The sequence below is a fragment of the Doryrhamphus excisus genome, linkage group LG8 (genome assembly GCF_037039965.1).
Source record: "Doryrhamphus excisus strain RoL-2023G ecotype Guam linkage group LG8, RoL_Dexc_Guam_v1.1, whole genome shotgun sequence".
Classification (NCBI taxonomy): Eukaryota; Metazoa; Chordata; class Actinopteri; order Syngnathiformes; family Syngnathidae; genus Doryrhamphus; species Doryrhamphus excisus.
This window is the reverse complement of record NC_136364.1, coordinates 6,860,118-6,879,407: the sequence shown is the minus strand read 5'-3', so window position 1 is coordinate 6,879,407 and position 19,290 is coordinate 6,860,118. Positions and strand designations below refer to the sequence as shown.

Sequence of the window (19,290 nt, the reverse complement as noted above, 5' to 3'; positions counted from 1 at the left end):
ATGTTCTCCCCTTGCATGCGTGGGTTTTCTCCAGGTACTCCGGTTTCCTCCCACATTCCAAAAACATGCTAGGTTAATTGGCGACTGTGAATGGTTGTTTGTCTATATGTGTCCTGTGATTGTCCTGCTGGCGACCAGTCCAGGGTGTACCCCGCCTCTTGCTCGAAGACAGCTAGGATAGCCTCCAGCACCCCCCGCGACCCTCGTGAGGATAAGCGGTAGAAAATGAATGAATGAATGAAATTGCACAAAAAAATTAAGTAAAATTCTGCAAAAGAATGAGTCCACGAAAACAAAATCACAATGGAGCAATACAAAAATAAATCTCCTGCAATCAGACCAGAAAAGGTTTTCCAAGAATAAAGAAAACATAATGTAATTTTAGTAGCATCAAGTTGAAACATTTTTAAAAAACATTTTTAGTTGTAATATCTACCAAAAATTACAACAAAAAAGTTTAAAAAGCTGAAAAAAACAACAGAAGAAATGGAAAAAAATGACTTTAATGTTATGAAAATAGAGCCAAAATATATATAGGAAAAAAATGCAATTTTACCAGAATAACTTGTCATATTAGGAGAAAAAAATATTGTCAATTTAGTAGCATAGAGTTAAAATGTATAAAAATATATTACTTGTTCTAATACTATGAGAAACAAACAAAAGAAAATAAAGTTTTTGTGAAATTAGGTGGGGAAAACTAAATATGGGAATATCGTCATAATATTTCCATCCATTCATCCAGCTACCCATTATCTATGCTGCTTCTATGCTATCTCATCTCGTTTCATATTATCTGCATACTGTATTGTATATAACTCTGGGAAAAACTGTTGATTTTGTTAATACTTGGTGTGTTTATATTGTTTATTTTTCTACGTATATTGTGTATTTTGTACTGCTTAACTGATTCTGTATTCTTGCTGCTGTGCAATGCAAATTTCCCCACTGAGGGACGAATAAAGACATATCTTAATCTTAATCTCTTGTTCTCACCAATGTTACAAAGAAGGGCGAATAGGAGAAGTTATGTCTTCCATCCCACAAGGGTTCCTTGTGAAATCAGTTAATGCGGTTCTCAGGCAGACTGAGGTACTGGTGGAGAATGCTGGCGTCCATATCATATCCATGCACCAATGTGCTTTAAATGCTTCCTCACATATAACCATCGACTGTACGTTTATGCAGTTATAGTAGAATAATTGAATGAAGGCCAAGCGGCTGTGGTTTAAAAACACTTCAGACACACACAGGTCAACATTCACCAGATGGGCTCCTCACTTTGTTGTCTTTGCCATCTTGAAAAACACACCTGCCCGCCTTAATGACGGGAGGGAGAAGGTTATTTGCTGGAGCGTCTTTTTGCCCTGGGCCGTATGCAACACTTACAAATAGAGCAGCATTGTGAGGAAGAGGAGGAGGCGGGCGCTGAGAAGATTAAGTCATTTGCAGTTCAAGTGCGTATCATGTGCGTTAATATACACACATATGATATTTAATGATGCTTTTTTGTGCAGTCATGACTGTTTGTAATGTGTGTAATGCTATTGTCGGTAGAACATTTCACCCATGGCTTGGATTTCCTGGTTCTGCACTCGGAGTTGGCCCTCCTCAGCCACGTTGGTGCTCCTGGTGGGGCTGGTGAGCAGGCAGCCGGGCCTCAGGGTGGGTCTGCAGGTGGTTCACACGCTGACTTGTTCTCGGTGGGGAACACCCGGCAACCGGGGGCTTTTCCAGGATGGGGATATCGTCATCGGCGGGCTCTTTCATATCCATTACACGCCTCCCACCATAGAGCACGACTTCACTGACGAGCCACGCTATAAAGAATGCACTGTGTAATTATTATTGTTGTACATCTCTGCTATTAGGTTCCTGTTTTTCTGAAGCTAATCTAAGCCGCATCAATCATTCTCATCCCTCAGGATGATCCTCCAGTTGAGGCTTTCATGTTGCTTTCTCTCCCCTTCTTCTAGTTTAGAGCATCTCCCATTACAGTACATTTACTCCATGGTGTTCGCCGTGGAGGAAATCAACCAGAACCCCACCCTGTTACCGGGCGTCAACCTGGGCTACCACATCCGTGATAGCTGCGCCCTGCACCCCTGGGCCACACAGGCCGCCCTCTCGCTGGTGAACGGAGACAGCAGCAGCTGCGAGCCAGCGGATGACAGCTCTGAAGATGGGAAAGGTATACTGACATCTGTCATATGGATTTATTACATAGCAGGGTTGATATGATCATGTCCTATCAGGTGTTCCCTTGATCATCGGTGGGGCTTCCTCCAAAACAGCCATGATCCTCTCCAGAGTCCTGAGCCCACTTTCTGTGCCTTTAGTAAGGTCTTTATATCCTCAATGTTGACTGACTCCTTCTTGTATGACAAAATTGAACTTATGAAAGATAATAATGCTGTAGTTTGTGTAGAATTGCACTGTAATTATTTATTATTGTATTATTTGTTAGGATGAAGCAGCTGTTGCTTTCTGGCTATGATATAGTACAGTATTTGTGCACAAACAACCTTTGTGTTCTATCAGATCAGCTACCAGTCGAGCTGCCCTTGTTTGAGTGACAGGCGTCAGTTTCCAAACTTCTTCAGAACCATGCCCAGCGACATCTACCAAGCGCGGGCCATCGCCAGGCTCGCCATACACTTCAAGTGGACCTGGATCGGCGCGGTGGTGGCGAACAATGACTATGGTCTGATGGCAGTCAAGGTGATGTCATAAGATCCTGACTTTAATAATGAACACTTTTGGTTGACAATGTAACCTCATATTACAAATATACAACATAAGGTGGTCAGAAATATTTGTTCACTTCCTGCTTTCCATAATACAGGTTAACTTGCTGATGTAATTAATCTTCAAACAGCTAAAATAAATCATAAGGCTAAAAATAACCAATTACCTAAAAAATGTCATCCAATACTTCTCTACAAGAGAGGAGAAATATGATATCAGGGAAGGACTACATTTGAAACACTTATATGCTAGGACTACGTTAAAAAGCCATAGCATTTCAGTATGTGGAATCAAACTATGGAATGGATTGAGTAAGACCCTCAAACAATGCACAATGATGAGCCAATTCAAGAAACAATACAAGCAGTTGATGTTTGCTAAATACAAGGATGAAGAGTCTTGAACCAGTCATGATGTGCTATACATATCACTATATTGACACTTACTATGGTACCCATTATGTCATTGGATGGTCATATCACCTCCTACTTCGGTACGAGGTACATTACTAAAAAAAAAACAAAAAAAACCCTTAAACTGTATTATGGAAAGCAGGAAGTGAACAAATGTAACAGTTACTGATTGTAAAAGTACCAGATGGAGGGGTAGGATTTAATAAGCTTTGCTTCTTTTTACTCCTTTTGGACATGTGGAACTGTGAACTGATTATGGGATGCATTCAATTGTAATCTGATGCATGTTCAAATGAAATAAAACCATTACCATTACCATATATGCATGACAATATGTTTATTATTGTGGTTGAGAGTTGGCTCATTTTGTTCCTTTCAGGTGTTCCAGGAGGAGACCCAGGAGTCGGGTGTGTGTCTGGCCTTTGTGGAGACCCTGACAAGGCAAAACATTGCGAGTGACGCCAGGAGAGCAGCCCTTGCCATTAAAGAATCTACCGCCAAAGTCATCCTTGTGTTCTCATGGTACACAGATGTGAGGGAGGTTCTTCTGCAACTGGCCGAGCTGAACGTAAGACGCATGACACAATGCGACAAAGCATTAGGACCAAACATGCTAAAATGCTCTACTGTATATGTTGACCGCAGGTGACTGACAGGCAGTTCCTCGCCAGTGAGGCTTGGAGCACCAGTGGTAACCTTCTCCAAAACCCTGTAACCTCAAAAGTAGCGAGTGGAGCCCTTGGCATGGCTATACGTAGCTCGCCTATCGTCGGGTTTGAGAATTATGTCAGAAGTTTGACCCCATCAAGTCGCCCCAATGACGACTTCCTGATGGAATTCTGGGAACAAGAATTTGCATGTAGACCTCAGACTGTAGACTTCACATCGACCTCACCACCAAGCACAAACACGTCCGAGCAGAGGACTTCACTGCCCATTTGCAGTGGAGAGGAGTCCCTAAAAGGGGTGCATAACCTCTTTACCGACACCTCCCAGCTACGACAAGCCTACAACGTTTACCTGGCTGTTTACGCTGCAGCTCACGCCATCCATAACCACCTAGCTTGCCCCAGCACGACCTCCAGGAATAGCGGCTCAACCTGCTCCTCCACCAAACATGTCAAGCCTGCAGAGGTAAATACATTTGAAGACAAGTTTAGACATTACACTGGTGTTTACGTGCTATTAGAGAACCGACGCTGACCTTACATAAGTGGGTTCAATGCCATGCATTTAGATTTTTGGAAGAAAGCTAAAACATTCAGTTCATTTATACAGTAAAATAACATATTTAGTAGCACAATAATTGCATTGTCTCTTTAAAAAATATGGATTGAGGTTCAAGTACCACAATGTCACGGTGTCAGGAGTGAAGGAAGTCCGGAGTGTGAGATTGACAGGTGGTTCAGTGGCTGAAAGAAGAAGATACCAAATACTGTTGGGAAACTGTTGAGGTGGCTCAGGCATTTTGTCTGAATGTCTCCTGGAGATAGGAGGAGACGGGCCTGGGTCAGACCTCGGACATGTTGGAGCAATTACAATATGTCTCAAACTGGCTTGGGTAGGCCATAGTGTCCTCCCGGTGAAAGTGGAAAAGGTGGCTGGAGACTAGCAGTCTGGACTTCCGTCCTGCGATTGCGGAGATTGAGAATTATCCGGACTCGGATCATTTCCCAAGTCAACAGGTCAAAGTTATTGATTTGATCGCTTTGATGTTTTTCAGCTTTTGCAGCACTTGAACAATGTCAACTTCACCACACCGCAGGGGGAAAGCCTTTATTTCCAAGGGAGTGACGTACCGGCAAAATACGACCTGGTCAACTGGCAGAAAAACCCCGACGGCTCCCTAAAACTTGTCTTGATCGGCCACGTAGACGGATATGATGTCCATCTGAACGACACGGATGTCCAGTGGAGCACAGGATCCTTTCAGGTGCCTAAAATGATCCAAAAGGATCACTTTGATTGGGACATTGTGTTCATGAGGGTATGATTTGACCTTCTATAGGTGCCTACATCAGTGTGCAGTGAGAGCTGCCCTCCTGGGACCAGGGTGGCCAGCAGGAAAGGAGAACCTCTTTGCTGCTTTGACTGCATCCCGTGTGCTGATGGGGAGATCAGCAATTCAACCGGTGAGGTGAATGATGATGAAGGCTTATAGTAACTGTGCCTGATAACCGTGGTCCTTGTTCCGTATCAGGTTCACCCAACTGTGAACACTGTCCGGTGGAGTTCTGGTCCAATGCGGGGAGAACAGCCTGCATCCCTCGCCATCTGGACTTCCTGTCCTTCAATGAGACCTTGGGCATCACCCTCACCACAGTAGCTGTGTCTGGCACCATGGTCACCACTGCTGTCTTTGTGGTTTTCCTCTACTACAGACACACACCAGTGGTAAGAGGCCACTTTCTTCTTTTAGATCGATTGCCTGCCTTATATGATCAGGCAAGCAGGTAGCGAATGAGATTGTGGGGCCATAGTCGGGATTGCCATGCCAGTGTATAAATAGCCATTGCTTTCTTTGATTAAGACAGTTATACCAGAGGAATACAACTCAAAAGGATGAAAATAATAATACATACAATTATATATGTATTTATTTAAAAAAATGCATGCAGCACATGCAGAATTCCGGAATATTCCAAAAACACAATTTATCAATAAAACTACAAAATCTGAAACAATGACCAAAATTGTAAATTTAGGTTGTGGAAAATTACTGTTCCGGAAGTCTAAATAATATGGGAATAAAGCCATAATTATGAGAAGAAAATATACAAGAACAAAGTTTTAATTTTGTTCTTAATGTAACATAAATACTATAAAAAACATTAACATGAATATACAAAAATAAACTGAAAATAAGTTGCAATTTTGCAAGAATAAGCGTGTCACATGATGAGGAATAATAATATGATTTTAGTAGCAAACAGTTGAAATATCAAAGAGAGGAAATATTATTTTTAAAAAGTCAAAACAACCTAACCAAAAAACAGAGTTTTATTTTTTGTTAAATGAGGTTGGGAGAAAAAGTGATAATATTATGAAAACAATGTCAAAATATTATGGGAATAAATAAGTAATATTACTATATATAATACATCATATAATATACTATAACATTACTATAATAATAGAAGGAAATTCAAATATTTGAAAAAACAACAGCTAACTTGGGGACAGAAGAATGAGGTTGATACTAATTGGAGGCTTTTTCACCTACAACAAAGATGGGATGTATTTTTTTCTTGAAATATATATATAATATAATAACAATAATAATAATATAACTTAATCTCTGTGTGGAGTTTGCATGTTCTCCCCGTGCATGCGTGGGTTTTCTCCGGGTACTCCGGTTTCCTCCCACATTCCAAAAACATGCTAGGTTAATTGGCGACTCCAAATTGTTCATAGGTATGAATGTGAGTGTGAATGGTTGTTTGTCTATATGTGCCCTGTGATTGGCTGGCCACCAGTCCAGGCCTGTCGCCCGAAGACAGCTGGGATAGGTTCCAGCACCCCAGCGACCCTCGTGAGGATAAGTGGTAGAAAATTAAGTAATTAATGAATTAATCTATACATATATAATGTCTGTATGAAATATCAAAGTGTAAAAGCTACATCCTGGAAAAAGTTTGGACACCCTTGACTTAGAAGAGCCATAATAATAAAATCATCACAAACTCAATGATCCTAATTATTGCATCTTCTGTCTCCCTTTTAGGTCCGAGCCAACAATTGCGAGCTGAGTTTCCTCCTTCTCTTGTCACTTAAACTCTGCTTCCTGTGCTCGCTGCTCTTCATCGGTAGTCCATCAGTGTGGGCGTGTCGCTTCCAGCAGGCCGCCTTCGGTATCAGTTTTGTACTCAGTGTGTCCTGCCTCCAAGTGAAAACCATAGTGGTTCTGGCCGCTTTCCGCTCAGCCCGGCCTGGCACCGAAGCCTTGATGAAGTGGTTCGGCCCGGGCCAACAGAGAGGAAGCGTGTGCGTGTTTACTTCCATACAGGTCAGGCTACAAATGCAAGTCATCATGATGAAATGATTGTCCTTGTCCTGTTAACTTTGCACTGCTTTTTCAACCAGATCGTCATCTGCATTATTTGGCTATCACTCAGCCCCCCTGAACCCAAACCTGACTTTGACACCCCCGGGTTAAAAGTCACTCTGAAATGTGCCATGGACTCTGTGGTGGGCTTCTCTCTGGTTCTGGGCTACATCGGCCTGCTGGCCTGCACTTGCCTCCTCCTGGCCTTCCTTGCCAGAAACCTTCCAGACAACTTCAACGAGGCCAAGCTGATCACCTTCAGCATGATCATCTTTTGTGCCGTCTGGGTGGCTTTTGTTCCGGCTTACATCAGCTCGCCCGGGAAGTATGCAGTCGCCGTGGAGATATTTGCAATCCTGGCCTCCAGTTATGGCTTACTATTCTGTATTTTTGCTCCTAAGTGTTTTATCATACTTTTCCGACCTGAGAGAAACACTAAAAAACACATGATGGCCAGGTAGCAGATTGTTGTAACTTATAGTATACGTGTCATATATGACAAATACAGTCCTTTATCACGGTTAACAGGTTCAAGACCTGACCGCCATAAGTAAATTTCCACAAGGAATAGAATATTTCCATAATTAGAGCACAAAAAAAAATGGGTTTTTAACATTATTAGAGCCCTGTAGACATGAAATAACACCCCTACAACCACTTTTACACTTGTATTACCCAATATATAGACATAATAATCAACAATAATCAATTTCAAGCATAAATATAAGATGCTAGCATTGACAGCTCCTGCGGTGGCTATTCATCACAATTAATGGTTCAAGACCTGACCGCCATAAGTGAATTTCCACAAGGAATGGAATATTTCCATAATTAGAGCACAAAAAATTTAGTTTTTAACATGATTAGAGCCCTGTAGACATGTAATAACACCCCTACAACCACCTTTACACTTGTATTACCCAATATGTAGACATAATAATCAACATAATAATCCATTTCAAGCATAAATATAAGATGCTAGCATTGACAGCTCCTGCGGTGGCTGTTGTCTCATAATGTTACTGACACCTAGAGACCAGGGTAGCAAACCACTCTGCTGTTGCTGCTTATGCTTAAAGACAATCTCACCATGCACTTCATTGGCTTTATTAACAATCAGAACAAATGCAGGGAACATTCACACAGGAGCTGCTGTCGGCCACTCTCTATTGCTAACCTGCTGCTTGTACTCAGCTACAGTCAACCCAAACTAACTGACGTCACACATGTCCAGTCACAGATACCGTAACATACGTCAACAAACGCAAAAGGGCAAGGGCAAGTTATGATGGTATATTATTTGGTTGTATATTATCTTCCCTAAATGTGGTAGCTTGTAATGTGTTTTTGACCCAATTATGTCTTATACATTATTAGTTTGTGCTACTCTTTACTGTATATAATAATGTGAAAAAAACAGAAATAAATAAAAATGGATAACATTCTCCTGTTTTATTATACAGTGTATGACCTTTATGAGGAAAGTGGTATGGGAAAACCTGCTCATGACTTGTCAGTGCTTCGGCCCATGATAGTCTTCCTGTTTTTGGAATATGGGAGGAAACGGGAGTCCCCGGAGAAAATCCATGCATTCATGGGGAGAACACGCAAATTCTACACCAGGGGTCTCAATCACGTGGGCCCGCAGGACACTAGTTTGAGGCCCCCGCCTTGATATGAAAGTTTAATGTTAGTGCGGCCCGCGCAAGTTTGATATGGATGCTGTATGGTATCATGTACCCAGAAAAAATTATTACGTTTGATTAATGTTCATGTTAAAGGTTAAATAACTGTTAATAGTTATCCTCCCTATCCGTGTGGAAGTGGTAAGGTTTTGGCTATTTAAGTTTAAATTAAGTATAAATGTGACTATAGTGGTGTTTTGTCATGTCTACAGGGCTCTAATAATGCTTTGTTCATTTTAATCTGAAAAAAATAATTTGTCTACCCACCAACTATATGTGGTTTCTTTAGTTTTTATTATTTGCCGTTTTATTATTATTACTATATTTATTTATTACTGATTGATTGATTTTCTTTATTCTTCATTTGTTTATTTATTTTTCATTTTATTTTGTGTTGAAAAATAAAAATTAAGATATTTGAGAACAGTGGAATGTTTTATCAGAGCTTTTCTTGTAGAAAATCGGAACAAAAGCAAAGTTTATTCATTTTTCTGTTTTTAATAAATGCGTTTTTTGGTTGTTGTTTTTTTGAAAACCTGGGCCCAGCCTTGCCCAGACCCTAGCTCCAGTGGCCCCCAAGTAAATTGAGTTTGAGACCCTTGCTCTACACAGAAATGGCCGAGGGTGGAATTGAACTTGGGTCTCCGAGCTGTGCACTAACCACTCTTTTGCAGTGCAGCCCCATTATTAGAAGTCAATACATGTTTTTTAAGCGTTTATTTACTTACTGAAAGTGAAATCAGTAAGAAATGGAAATAATGAAAATGATGATACATACAGTAGGAGATGCCTTTTTGTTGACCTCTCTAATAATTTGTAATTATTAGCACAATGAAAAAACATGCATCACATTTATGAAGTAAAAATATTAGAATGTTTTAACTGTAGCAAGTGAACCTGCAAAATCCACCTCCTCATGTACTTGCAAGGTCATTCAAGGTCAACAGTTTACAGAATTAAAACCCTCACTGACCCCTATTAAGTACTTTCCCCAAGACATGCTTTTTGGTGTTCTTTTCTGGCTTTACTAGTATTATGTAGCATTTCGGTGCAAAGATGCTGACTAGTAAACTGAAAGCTGAGGACAAAATGGCAAATATTTCCACAGCGACAGTGAACTTCCCAGGAGAGCTGACATATGCTGGGATGAAGGTGACCCAGACGGCGCAGAAGATCAACATGCTAAATGTAATAAATTTAGCCTCGTTAAAGTTATCGGGCAACTTTCTTGCCAGAAATGCCAGAATCAAACATATAATTGAGAGAAAACCTACGTAACCCAACACAGCATAGAACGCCGCTTCAGAGCCGGTGTTGCATTCTAAAATAATCTTCTTATTACTGTATCTGAAAACCATGGCAGGGAAAGGTGGGTTTAAATTTAACCAAAGCACACATATTAGTATTTGGATGAGAGTGCACGTGCAAACGATGACCCGTTGCTGCGTCGGTCCAAACTTCCCTGCTACTTTGCTACCCGGAAAGGATGCCTTGAAAGCTGTAACAACTACAATAGTCTTGCCCAAAACGCAGGAAATACAGAGCGCAAATGTCACTCCAAAAGCTGTGTGGCGCAGCATGCATGTCCACACCGTGGGTCTGCCGATGAACGTGAGCGGACAGAGAAAGCACAAAAAGAGAGAAAACAATAAGAAGATGCTCAGCTCGGAGTTGCTGGCCTTGATGACTGGCGTGTTTCTGTAACAGATGAAGATGAGCATAGTGGTCATCGACAGTGACGCCCCCAGCAGTGACACAACAGTCAGAGCTATTCCCATTGGCTCGTGATAAGTCAGGAACTCTATTGTTTTCGGAATGCACTTGTCCCTCCTCTCATTGGACCAGAACTCCTTTGGGCAGGGTGTGCAATCGACTGCACCTGTTGGACAGCAGAGTTGGAGTTATGCTTCTAAAACGGATGCTGGATGAGTAGAACATTGATGTTGATCAAACACCTGTTGTGTTGGCTGTGGTACCATCAGCACATGGGATGCAGTCGAAACAGCAGATAGGTTTTCCCTTTATTTGAGCTTTCCTGGTCCCCGGTGGACATTCTACAGAACACAACGATATCGGAACCTGACAAATTAAAAAATAAATCCATTAAATGTGATAAAGTACTGAGATGAGCCATAAACAGGAATAAAACAGGATATTGGATCACCATTTTCCCAGTCCTCCACACAATATCCCCCTCTTGAATGCTTAGCTCATAATTGCTGTTGACAGTCGAGGCGAAGTGCCCCACTGTGACGTGTTGGACCTGCCCGTCTTTCAGCTGCCAGTTGATGAGGTCATAAGAAGCCGGTGGGTCGCCATTTTCATCAAAGAAGACATAATCACCAAATTGATTCTTAAAGCTCACTCTTTGGAGGTGATCAGTCACCTCAGAAAAAGCGGAGATAAAACAGAAGTTAAAAGATTTTCAGCATCCATTTTCTCTACTATTCTGTATTATTAAGTGGCCATTCACATTTTGACTGTATTTTGTCTCCATTGAGCCTAATATAAACATTTTAGAGAAGAACTAAATTTGAAACACTTATATGCTAGGACTACGTTAAAAAGCCATAGCATTTCAGTATGTGGAGTCAAACTATGGAATGGATTGAGTAAGGAAATCAAACAATGCACAACGATGAGCCAATTCAAGAAACAATACAAGCAGTTGATGTTTGCTAAATACAAGGATGAAGAGTCTTGAACCAGTCATGATGTGCTATATATATCACTATATTGACACTTACTATGGTACCCATTATGTCATTGGATGCTCATATCACCTCCTACTTTGGTACGGGACAAAAATAAAAACAAAAAAAAAACCAAACAAAAAAAAACAACTTAAACTTGGCGGCACGGCGGTCTAGTGGTTAGCGTGCAGACCTCACAGCTAGGAGACAGTGGTAACCTACATTGACTGGAGCTAGGAAACATGCTCGACTCCAAAGTGTCCATAGGTATGAATGTGAGTGTGGATGGTTGTTTGTCTATATGTGCCCTGTGATTGGCTGGCCACCAGTCCAGGGTGTACAGTCCAAGGCTCCAGCACCCACGCGAGCCTTGTGAGGACAAAGCGGTAGAAAATGAATGACTGAATGAAAAACTTAAACTTAAACTATATTATGAAAGCAGGAAGTGAACAAATGTAACAGTTACTGATTGTAGAAGTACCAGATGGAGGGGTAGGATTTAAAAAGCTTTGCTTCTTCCTACTCCTTTTGGACATGTGGAACTGTGAACTGATTATGTGATGCATTCAATTGTAATCGGATGCATGTTCAAATGAAATAAAACCATTACCATTACCATATAAACATTTTAGTTGGAGATTCTGAAGACAACCCATGATTCAGAAAGCATTTTTTGCACTCTCACCTGTTTTGGCTGAATGTCTGCTATATTCAAACATGGCCGTGCTGTTTTTTCACCAACAGCTTTGCAGAAAATCAGATGGTGCAGAGCATGTGCAATGGCGTAAACTGCCTTGTACACATTATAGGAGACCCTGAGCTGACTGACATTGAAGAAAACATCCTGGGAGTTCATTAATGTCTCATTGCCGGTGCATACTTCATGTGATTCAACTGCCTGCTCTCTGGGTAAAACAGCTTTGCAGCCCACCATAATCTTCCAGAATTCCCGCACAAAGGCAGCGCTTGCATCTTCGTAAGGGTTGATGCCCGTGAGGAATGGCTTCAGCTTAGGAATAGCCATCTTCTGCACCACAAAACCCAGAGCCCCGCCGAAAGCTTTGTAGATTTCCGGTGTGGAGGGTCGAGGAGCTGTTATCCAGGCCTCGCTGGCGATCCACTGGATCCCCGTGATGTTCTGTTTAACCACTTCTGTCATTAAAGGGTAAAAGTCACCCTCGGGCACAAAAGCAAGAACAACTTTAACACTTGATTGTTTGATCATTTCAACAACAGCCTTGACCTTTTCTATAGAGTATGTGCGCAGAATTGTCCCAACAAATGCGATACAAACACCAAACTTTTCAACCTCTTTTCTAAAAGCGATGACCCCCTGACGGCCATAGTCATTGTCTGACTGTATGGCTCCAATCCACCGCCAGCGAAAACGTTTAACCAGCGCCGCTAAAGCTTTTGCTTGGAAATAATCACTGGGAATTGTTCGAAAAAATGTCGGATACTTTGACCTGTCACTTAAACAAGCACATGTTGAGAAGTAGCTCACCTACAAGGCAAAAAGAATACATGTTTAGATACGCTTCAAATAGGACAGAGCAATAATAAAGGAACAAATTGAAAATCTCACTATTGGTACTTGGAACGAACCAAGTGTCCCAGCTACAGCCAGAGACTGGGATGATCCGGACTCGGCTATTAGGGCAGATATGGCCGGGAGACAAGACATGCCAGGGTCTGTGTCCTCTTTTCCTCCAGCCAGTGTCAGTGCAGCACGTAAAGTGTTAGTAGGAGATGCGCACGAGTTGAGGATCCTGTATCCCAGTGATATATTTGGCAGGAGCGTGGGATCTTTGTTGATCTCTTCAATTGCAAATGCAAGCACTTGGGTCCATCGGAAAACTCGCAGGTCAAACCTAAAATGATTTTAGTAATACACATAGCATAACAAATGGACTTGTCAGATATTATTCAACTTACCCGGCACATTTGACTCCAGAAGGCTCCTGCTCAAATGTAGAGATGCTGGCTAACTCTTTGTTAAAAACAGGAAAAATGCCTCCAATCATGATGTCCCCTCTTTTAAGAAGACTCGGCATATCGAACCGGCCAAACAGCTTACAGCCAAATGCTGCGTCAAAGTGCAAAATAGACAAGTACAAGAGAATGGCTCTAGCCAGCATGTTTGTTCTTTATTATTCAAGAGAGACAAAGAACCTGCTCTTATAGTCACTGTGCTGCAAGCAGATTGTTCAGCACTTCATAACCAGTGACTTTAATCCCCATAGGGCGCCGCTATCGTACACTGGTTGCCAATTTGCACATGGGATACAAAGAGAAAATGGCTAAAGATACTAAAGGAAGAATACAAACCTATTTGAATCCAATGTTTTCAGGCGTACGCATACAAGTAGAAATTACTTCAATTTTTTTACTCAAGAAACTTCAATTTCGTACAAGTACTGACTAATGCATCAGTACTTAAAAAAGAGAGCTTAACTCAACATATGTAGCTTACTCTCTATGTGCATTTTGTTGGACTTCACAGTGAAATTAATGTATGTCATGAATGATACTGTAGTCCATGATATTAGCTTGAGCATATAAACCCTGCTTATGACTTTCTAAATATGTTTTTTAAACATTATTAGAGATTTGTAGACATGAAATAACACGGCTTTAGTCACCTTTACACTCCTATTATTCATTCAACACAACTCGTATACAACAAGGACTCGAGACGGACAGTAGCTAGCAAGCTAACGAGCTAACATGTTAGCCAGCTGGAAAACTAACCAAACATTATTTCAGTCTAACAAGACTACTGTTTTTTACATTTTTTTTCCAGTTTTACATTGTTTTCCCCAATATGATTTCCAGTGCAAACAGTATAGGGATATAGGGAAGTATAGGGCCTTTAAGTATGTACATTATTTTAAGTCTGAAATTGACATGGATTGATCAGAAGTTGCTGTATTTATTGTTTATTATTCAGCTATATGTGTACTGAGTATGGGTGTAAGTGATCTGTAAGACTATTATTTTATTATTTTTTTAAATGATCGGTGATTCATGCAAACACCAAGTGATGGCAAACAGGGAAATAATCGGTCAGCCTTGTTTACTGGATTTTTCGGGAAAAAAACCCAATTAAAAATGCTAAGTTTTCCAACCGACTGCCGCAACACGAGCCGCTTACAGCTCTGTCTTGTCAAATGCATTGCGTACACTACAAAACAAGTTTAAGATTGCAATGTGCATACAACAACATATTTAGAGGGGTGTAATATTTTACCACTGCTATGTACAGTATATAATGTAGTAAAAATCAGCACTTTGCGGTATGATAGCCATACAGGCGGAATGTTTGATGTACCGTGCAGGTGTACCTAATTTAGCCAGTCAATGTAGGTTACCACTGTCTGTGTACTGCCCATTGAAAATGTACAAAATTCTTATATTCTTATATTTTATGATGACTTCATGCAATAAGACAAAAATATATTTCAAGGAAAAAAGCGGCTATATTGCCCCAATTGATTTGTTGCATAAGAGATGGACATAACAGGAGCCTGCACAGCTCTGTATGTTACAAAAATTGACCAAGTACCTTAAAATACTAAGCAAAATAAAGGCAACCTGAGAAAAACCTACTATAGTCCATTTGGAGTGGCACTAACTTGCCAATTGTACCGTGTATGTACGACTGAGGCATGGCTCCCCTCAAAGTCTGTCTACGGAGGGGTGGTACCTGGGTGTGACTGGCCAATCACAGAGTATGAAGTGTGCATACATAAGTAGTTATCCAATGAGAACTTTCCTTCAGCACGAGTATGCATAATGACAAGCTGTACTTGTTTCATGCTTGTACTTGGCACAAATACATTATCTGTGATGGATACTCGTCACAGATCCCTAAAAGAGGCCAACATTTCTTTATTACTTGTATCAAACTATTTCTAAAATGTACATACCTACAGTAAATAGTATTTGACACAAGGGAGGCTCTCAAAGGGTTCTTGGTGGTATTTTCCCCATAAGATGTTTTTTGGAGTTGCGCTCGGGCCTGAAGATAATAATATAGCACTTTGGAACAAATATACAAATCAGCAAACCAAAACTGGAAGCCAGAATGGCAAAGATCTCCACGGCAACAGTAAACTTTCCAGGGGAGCTGACATAGGCGGGGATGAAGGTGATCCATACCGCACAGAATATCAACATGCTAAAGGTGATCAGTTTGGCTTCATTAAAACTATCTGGCAGATTCCTGGACAGAAAAGCAAGGATAAAACACAAGAGGGCGAGAAGTCCAATATATCCGAGAACACCCCAGAATCCAATAGCCGACCCGAGTGCACATTCTAGGATGATCTTCTCTTTGTAGTATTGGAGATTCATGGCTGGGAAAGGTGGGTTTGTACACAGCCAAATGATACAGAACATAACTTGAATCAGGGTGAGAGTGACAACACTGAGCCTCTGCTGGACAGGCCCAAACAGTCTCATGACATTTTTGCCAGGAAGTGTGGCCCGGAAGGCCATCAGCACCACTAAAGTTTTCCCCAGAACACAGGAGATACACAGCACGAATGTTATGCCGAAGGCTGTGTGGCGCAGCATGCAGGACCACTCGGTTGGCCGGCCGATGAAGGTTAGAGAGCACAGGAAACACAATTTTAATGAGATGAGCAGCAGGAAGCTCAGCTCCGAGTTGTTGGCTTTGACGATGGGAGTCTCTTTATGGGTTAGAAATATGAGCGATGTCAGAAAAGATAAAAACACACCCACGCAGCTGAACGCGGTTAAAAGCGCACCCATGATCTCTTGGTGAGAAAGGTACTCAGTTGGTTTTGGGAGGCAACTGTCTTTCTTTGCATTGGGCCAGAATTCCGGAGGACATGCCACACATTCAGGAGAATCTGGAAACACAATGATATTTAATTAGTTAAACATGCTTGAACGCAGGAGAAATTCTAAACTGAAATCCCTACTCACCTGTCTGATTACTTATTGTTCCCTCTGGGCATTCAAAGCAGTCAAAGCAGCACACAGGCATGTTCTTACTTACAGCCTTCCGCATCCCTGGAGGGCACGGTTCCCTGCACACAGACCTTGGCTCCTGGTAAGGGAAATAAGAAGCACTAATGCGGAAATGTTAATATGAATAATAATGAATATCCATAACTTTTTACCTTGCTGCTGTTCCCGGCCCATATTATCTTGGCATCATCATTCAACTTGAGCCTTCTCCCTTCTGGAAAAGACGTGTCGTACTGGCCGATGGTAACAATCTGGACTGAGCCGTCGTCTCTCACGTGCCAGTTCACTAAGTCGTATTGAGCGACTGAGTCTCCATTTTCATCAAAGAACATCTTGGCCCCATTTTGGGTTGTGAAATTCACATACCGGATGTGCTCCAAAACCTAAAAAGAAGTATGAGCACATTGTAGAAAATATCCACAAACTATACAGAACTGAATTATAGTTTTACCATTTTGGGCTGAACCTGGTTTTTCTTCACACACGGTTTTCCCGTAGTGGGATTGGCTCCATTCTCACACTTCAGCAAGTCATCAATTGCATATGCAACCAAGTACACAGCTTTGTACACGTTATTCTCTTCTCTGAAGTGTGTCACGTCCGTGTAATCACTGGAGACTCTTCTCAGGTCTTCTGCGCCGGTGCACAGGATTGAAGTGTTGGAAGGAGAGAAGCTGCAGTCGAAGAACTTCTCCCAGAAAGCCTTAATTAAACTGCTCTGAGGCTCATCAGATGGCTTCAGGTCCAGTAAAAACTGGCCCAACCCGGGAATGGATGCCTTGGGGAGCGCAAATCCCATCGCTCCCTGTAAAATGTTCTTCCTTTCCATGGAGGCAAGGTCCTGCTGTGTGATCCACGCCTCGCTACCGACCAACTGCTTGCCGGTTATGTTGGAGCTTTCCATTTTGGACAGGAAGGACTTAGTGAAGGATAAGGACATGAACAGAAGAACAACACTGGATGAGGACTCCTTCAGTGCCGTCACGATGGCGTTCCACTTTTTTGTGGAGGACTTTGAGTAAGGCAGTCGGTATTCAACGCATATTTCCTCCTTTAATGCCGCCTTAGAGAATTCTGCTGTACCCTCATCCGAGTACAAGCCTGAAGAATAAATAATCCCGACCCAACGCCAGTCGAAATACTTCATCAGCTGAACCAGGCCCAGCACTTGAAAGCGGTCACTCGGCACCGTTCTGAAGAAAGTAGGGAACAAGTTCTTATCTGACAAACATGCACACGTTGAAAGATGGCTGACCTTGGAGTGAAAAAGAAAAAGTCAATCTTAGTATCAAGAAAGGATATCAAGAATCTTTAAATCCAAAATGAATTCTTAGTACCTGTGGAATGGAGAATGGGCTCAGGATAAAATTGATGTCCTCACTAACTCCGGATGACGAGTGGCCGAGGAGGGCCTGAATCCGACCGCTACATTGGGTCTCCACTCGGGTTACAGCTTCTACCGCTGCTCGTATCAGGTTCTCGCTCCCACAGCCATTGTACAGAAAATATCCCAGATGGATTCCTGGAAGGAGATTGGCGTTCTTGTTGATCTCCTCCACTGTGAACATCACGGTGCGAGCGAACTTCAGCTCTCTGTCATTCAAACTGGAAACCATTTCAAGTGTGAAAGATTTGAACATCGTCAACATATAATACGATTTTACAGAACATTCACTCACGCTTCACAGTAATAATGCGGCACTGCCTCGTAGTCATTATCTATCAGTTTTCGCGTGCTCGTCATGGAGAAAACCCCTCCGATGAGAAGGTCTCCCTCCTTGGAGAACTCCAGGAAGCCTGTGTGCCCCATCAGTTTGCAAGTTTGGTTTTCTGACTTTGTTGTTGCCAGCAGGCTGATGAGGATCGTAACAAACCAACCCATCGCGAGCCGCCCTCCCCTTCCCTGTTGCAACATTGACCCCGGGTTCTGACCTTTATAAGGACTTCAGCAGCCAATGTGAGCTCACTGTCAATTCTCAAGTGAATACCCTTTGTTTTTCTGGGATTGTTTTACCTTTCACTTGTAGCTTAGGCAGATTACTTATTGGATGCTAAGTTGTTGTTTTTACTGGATTGTTCAATTGTTTCATTAAAAGTATGTTAGAGATTCCATGGTTGTCAAAAGTTTTTTTTTCATATAGAGCTCATTGCACAGAAATACCTCCCAGTCCTTGTCATGATTATTATTTTATTATCATTACTTTCAAGTATGCAGTTTTTAAAACATAAAATATTGAAGCATTTGACACTTAAATGCATTACAAAGTCCCACTTAATGCTTGTGCGGCACAGTGACTAAACAATAAAATGAATCCCTTGATAAAGTGAATATAAAACATGATAAAACAAAACACAAATTCACATTGTTTATGACTTTTCAGTTTGTTACATTTGTTACTCTTTATAAAAATAACTGCTAAGCCACAATAAATGCATGCTATATCACTTACAAATGACACTTAAACAGTTTTTATCATGTTTTTTAAATGTAACATTTAGCAAGTCACACTTTGTGTCTGTTAGATTTACATCAATATTAGTCACTCCCTGCAAACAACTGAAAACAGCTCCGTCCATTCAAATTCATCAGATTGATGTAACTTATGTAATAAGGGCAGTGTTATTTTTAATGAAGTGAAATATTGTTGCATAGGTTGGTGAATCAAACAGCACAAGTCGAGCACAATTAAATAAATAAAAAAAACCCA

The 19,290-nt window shown here is 41.4% G+C and overlaps 3 protein-coding genes across 3 annotated transcripts; 1 reads left to right on the top strand and 2 right to left on the bottom strand.

Moving 5' to 3' along the window:
• Positions 1-1,437: 1,437 nt before the first annotated feature.
• LOC131134188 (extracellular calcium-sensing receptor-like) lies at positions 1,438-7,667 on the top strand. Its single transcript, XM_078792693.1, has 11 exons — positions 1,438-1,838; positions 1,977-2,191; positions 2,256-2,338; positions 2,542-2,721; positions 3,541-3,729; positions 3,807-4,295; positions 4,885-5,094; positions 5,170-5,293; positions 5,362-5,555; positions 6,886-7,167; positions 7,245-7,667. Exons 1-11 carry the CDS (start codon positions 1,570-1,572, stop codon positions 7,665-7,667), a joined length of 2,658 nt encoding a protein of 885 aa, XP_078648819.1. The 5' UTR covers positions 1,438-1,569.
• A 2,189-nt stretch (positions 7,668-9,856) lies between these two features.
• LOC131134436 (extracellular calcium-sensing receptor-like) lies at positions 9,857-13,722 on the bottom strand. The gene is made up of 6 exons (XM_078792971.1): positions 13,520-13,722; positions 13,170-13,455; positions 12,270-13,088; positions 11,056-11,277; positions 10,868-10,970; positions 9,857-10,770 (listed from the first exon to the last, which is right to left on the bottom strand). Exons 1-6 carry the CDS (start codon positions 13,720-13,722, stop codon positions 9,857-9,859), a joined length of 2,547 nt encoding a protein of 848 aa, XP_078649097.1.
• A 1,825-nt stretch (positions 13,723-15,547) lies between these two features.
• LOC131134895 (extracellular calcium-sensing receptor-like) lies at positions 15,548-18,464 on the bottom strand. The gene is made up of 6 exons (XM_058080580.2): positions 18,262-18,464; positions 17,920-18,187; positions 17,034-17,837; positions 16,735-16,965; positions 16,538-16,661; positions 15,548-16,461 (listed from the first exon to the last, which is right to left on the bottom strand). The coding sequence occupies exons 1-6, from the start codon at positions 18,462-18,464 to the stop codon at positions 15,548-15,550; spliced, it is 2,544 nt and encodes an 847-aa protein (XP_057936563.2).
• Positions 18,465-19,290: the final 826 nt, after the last annotated feature.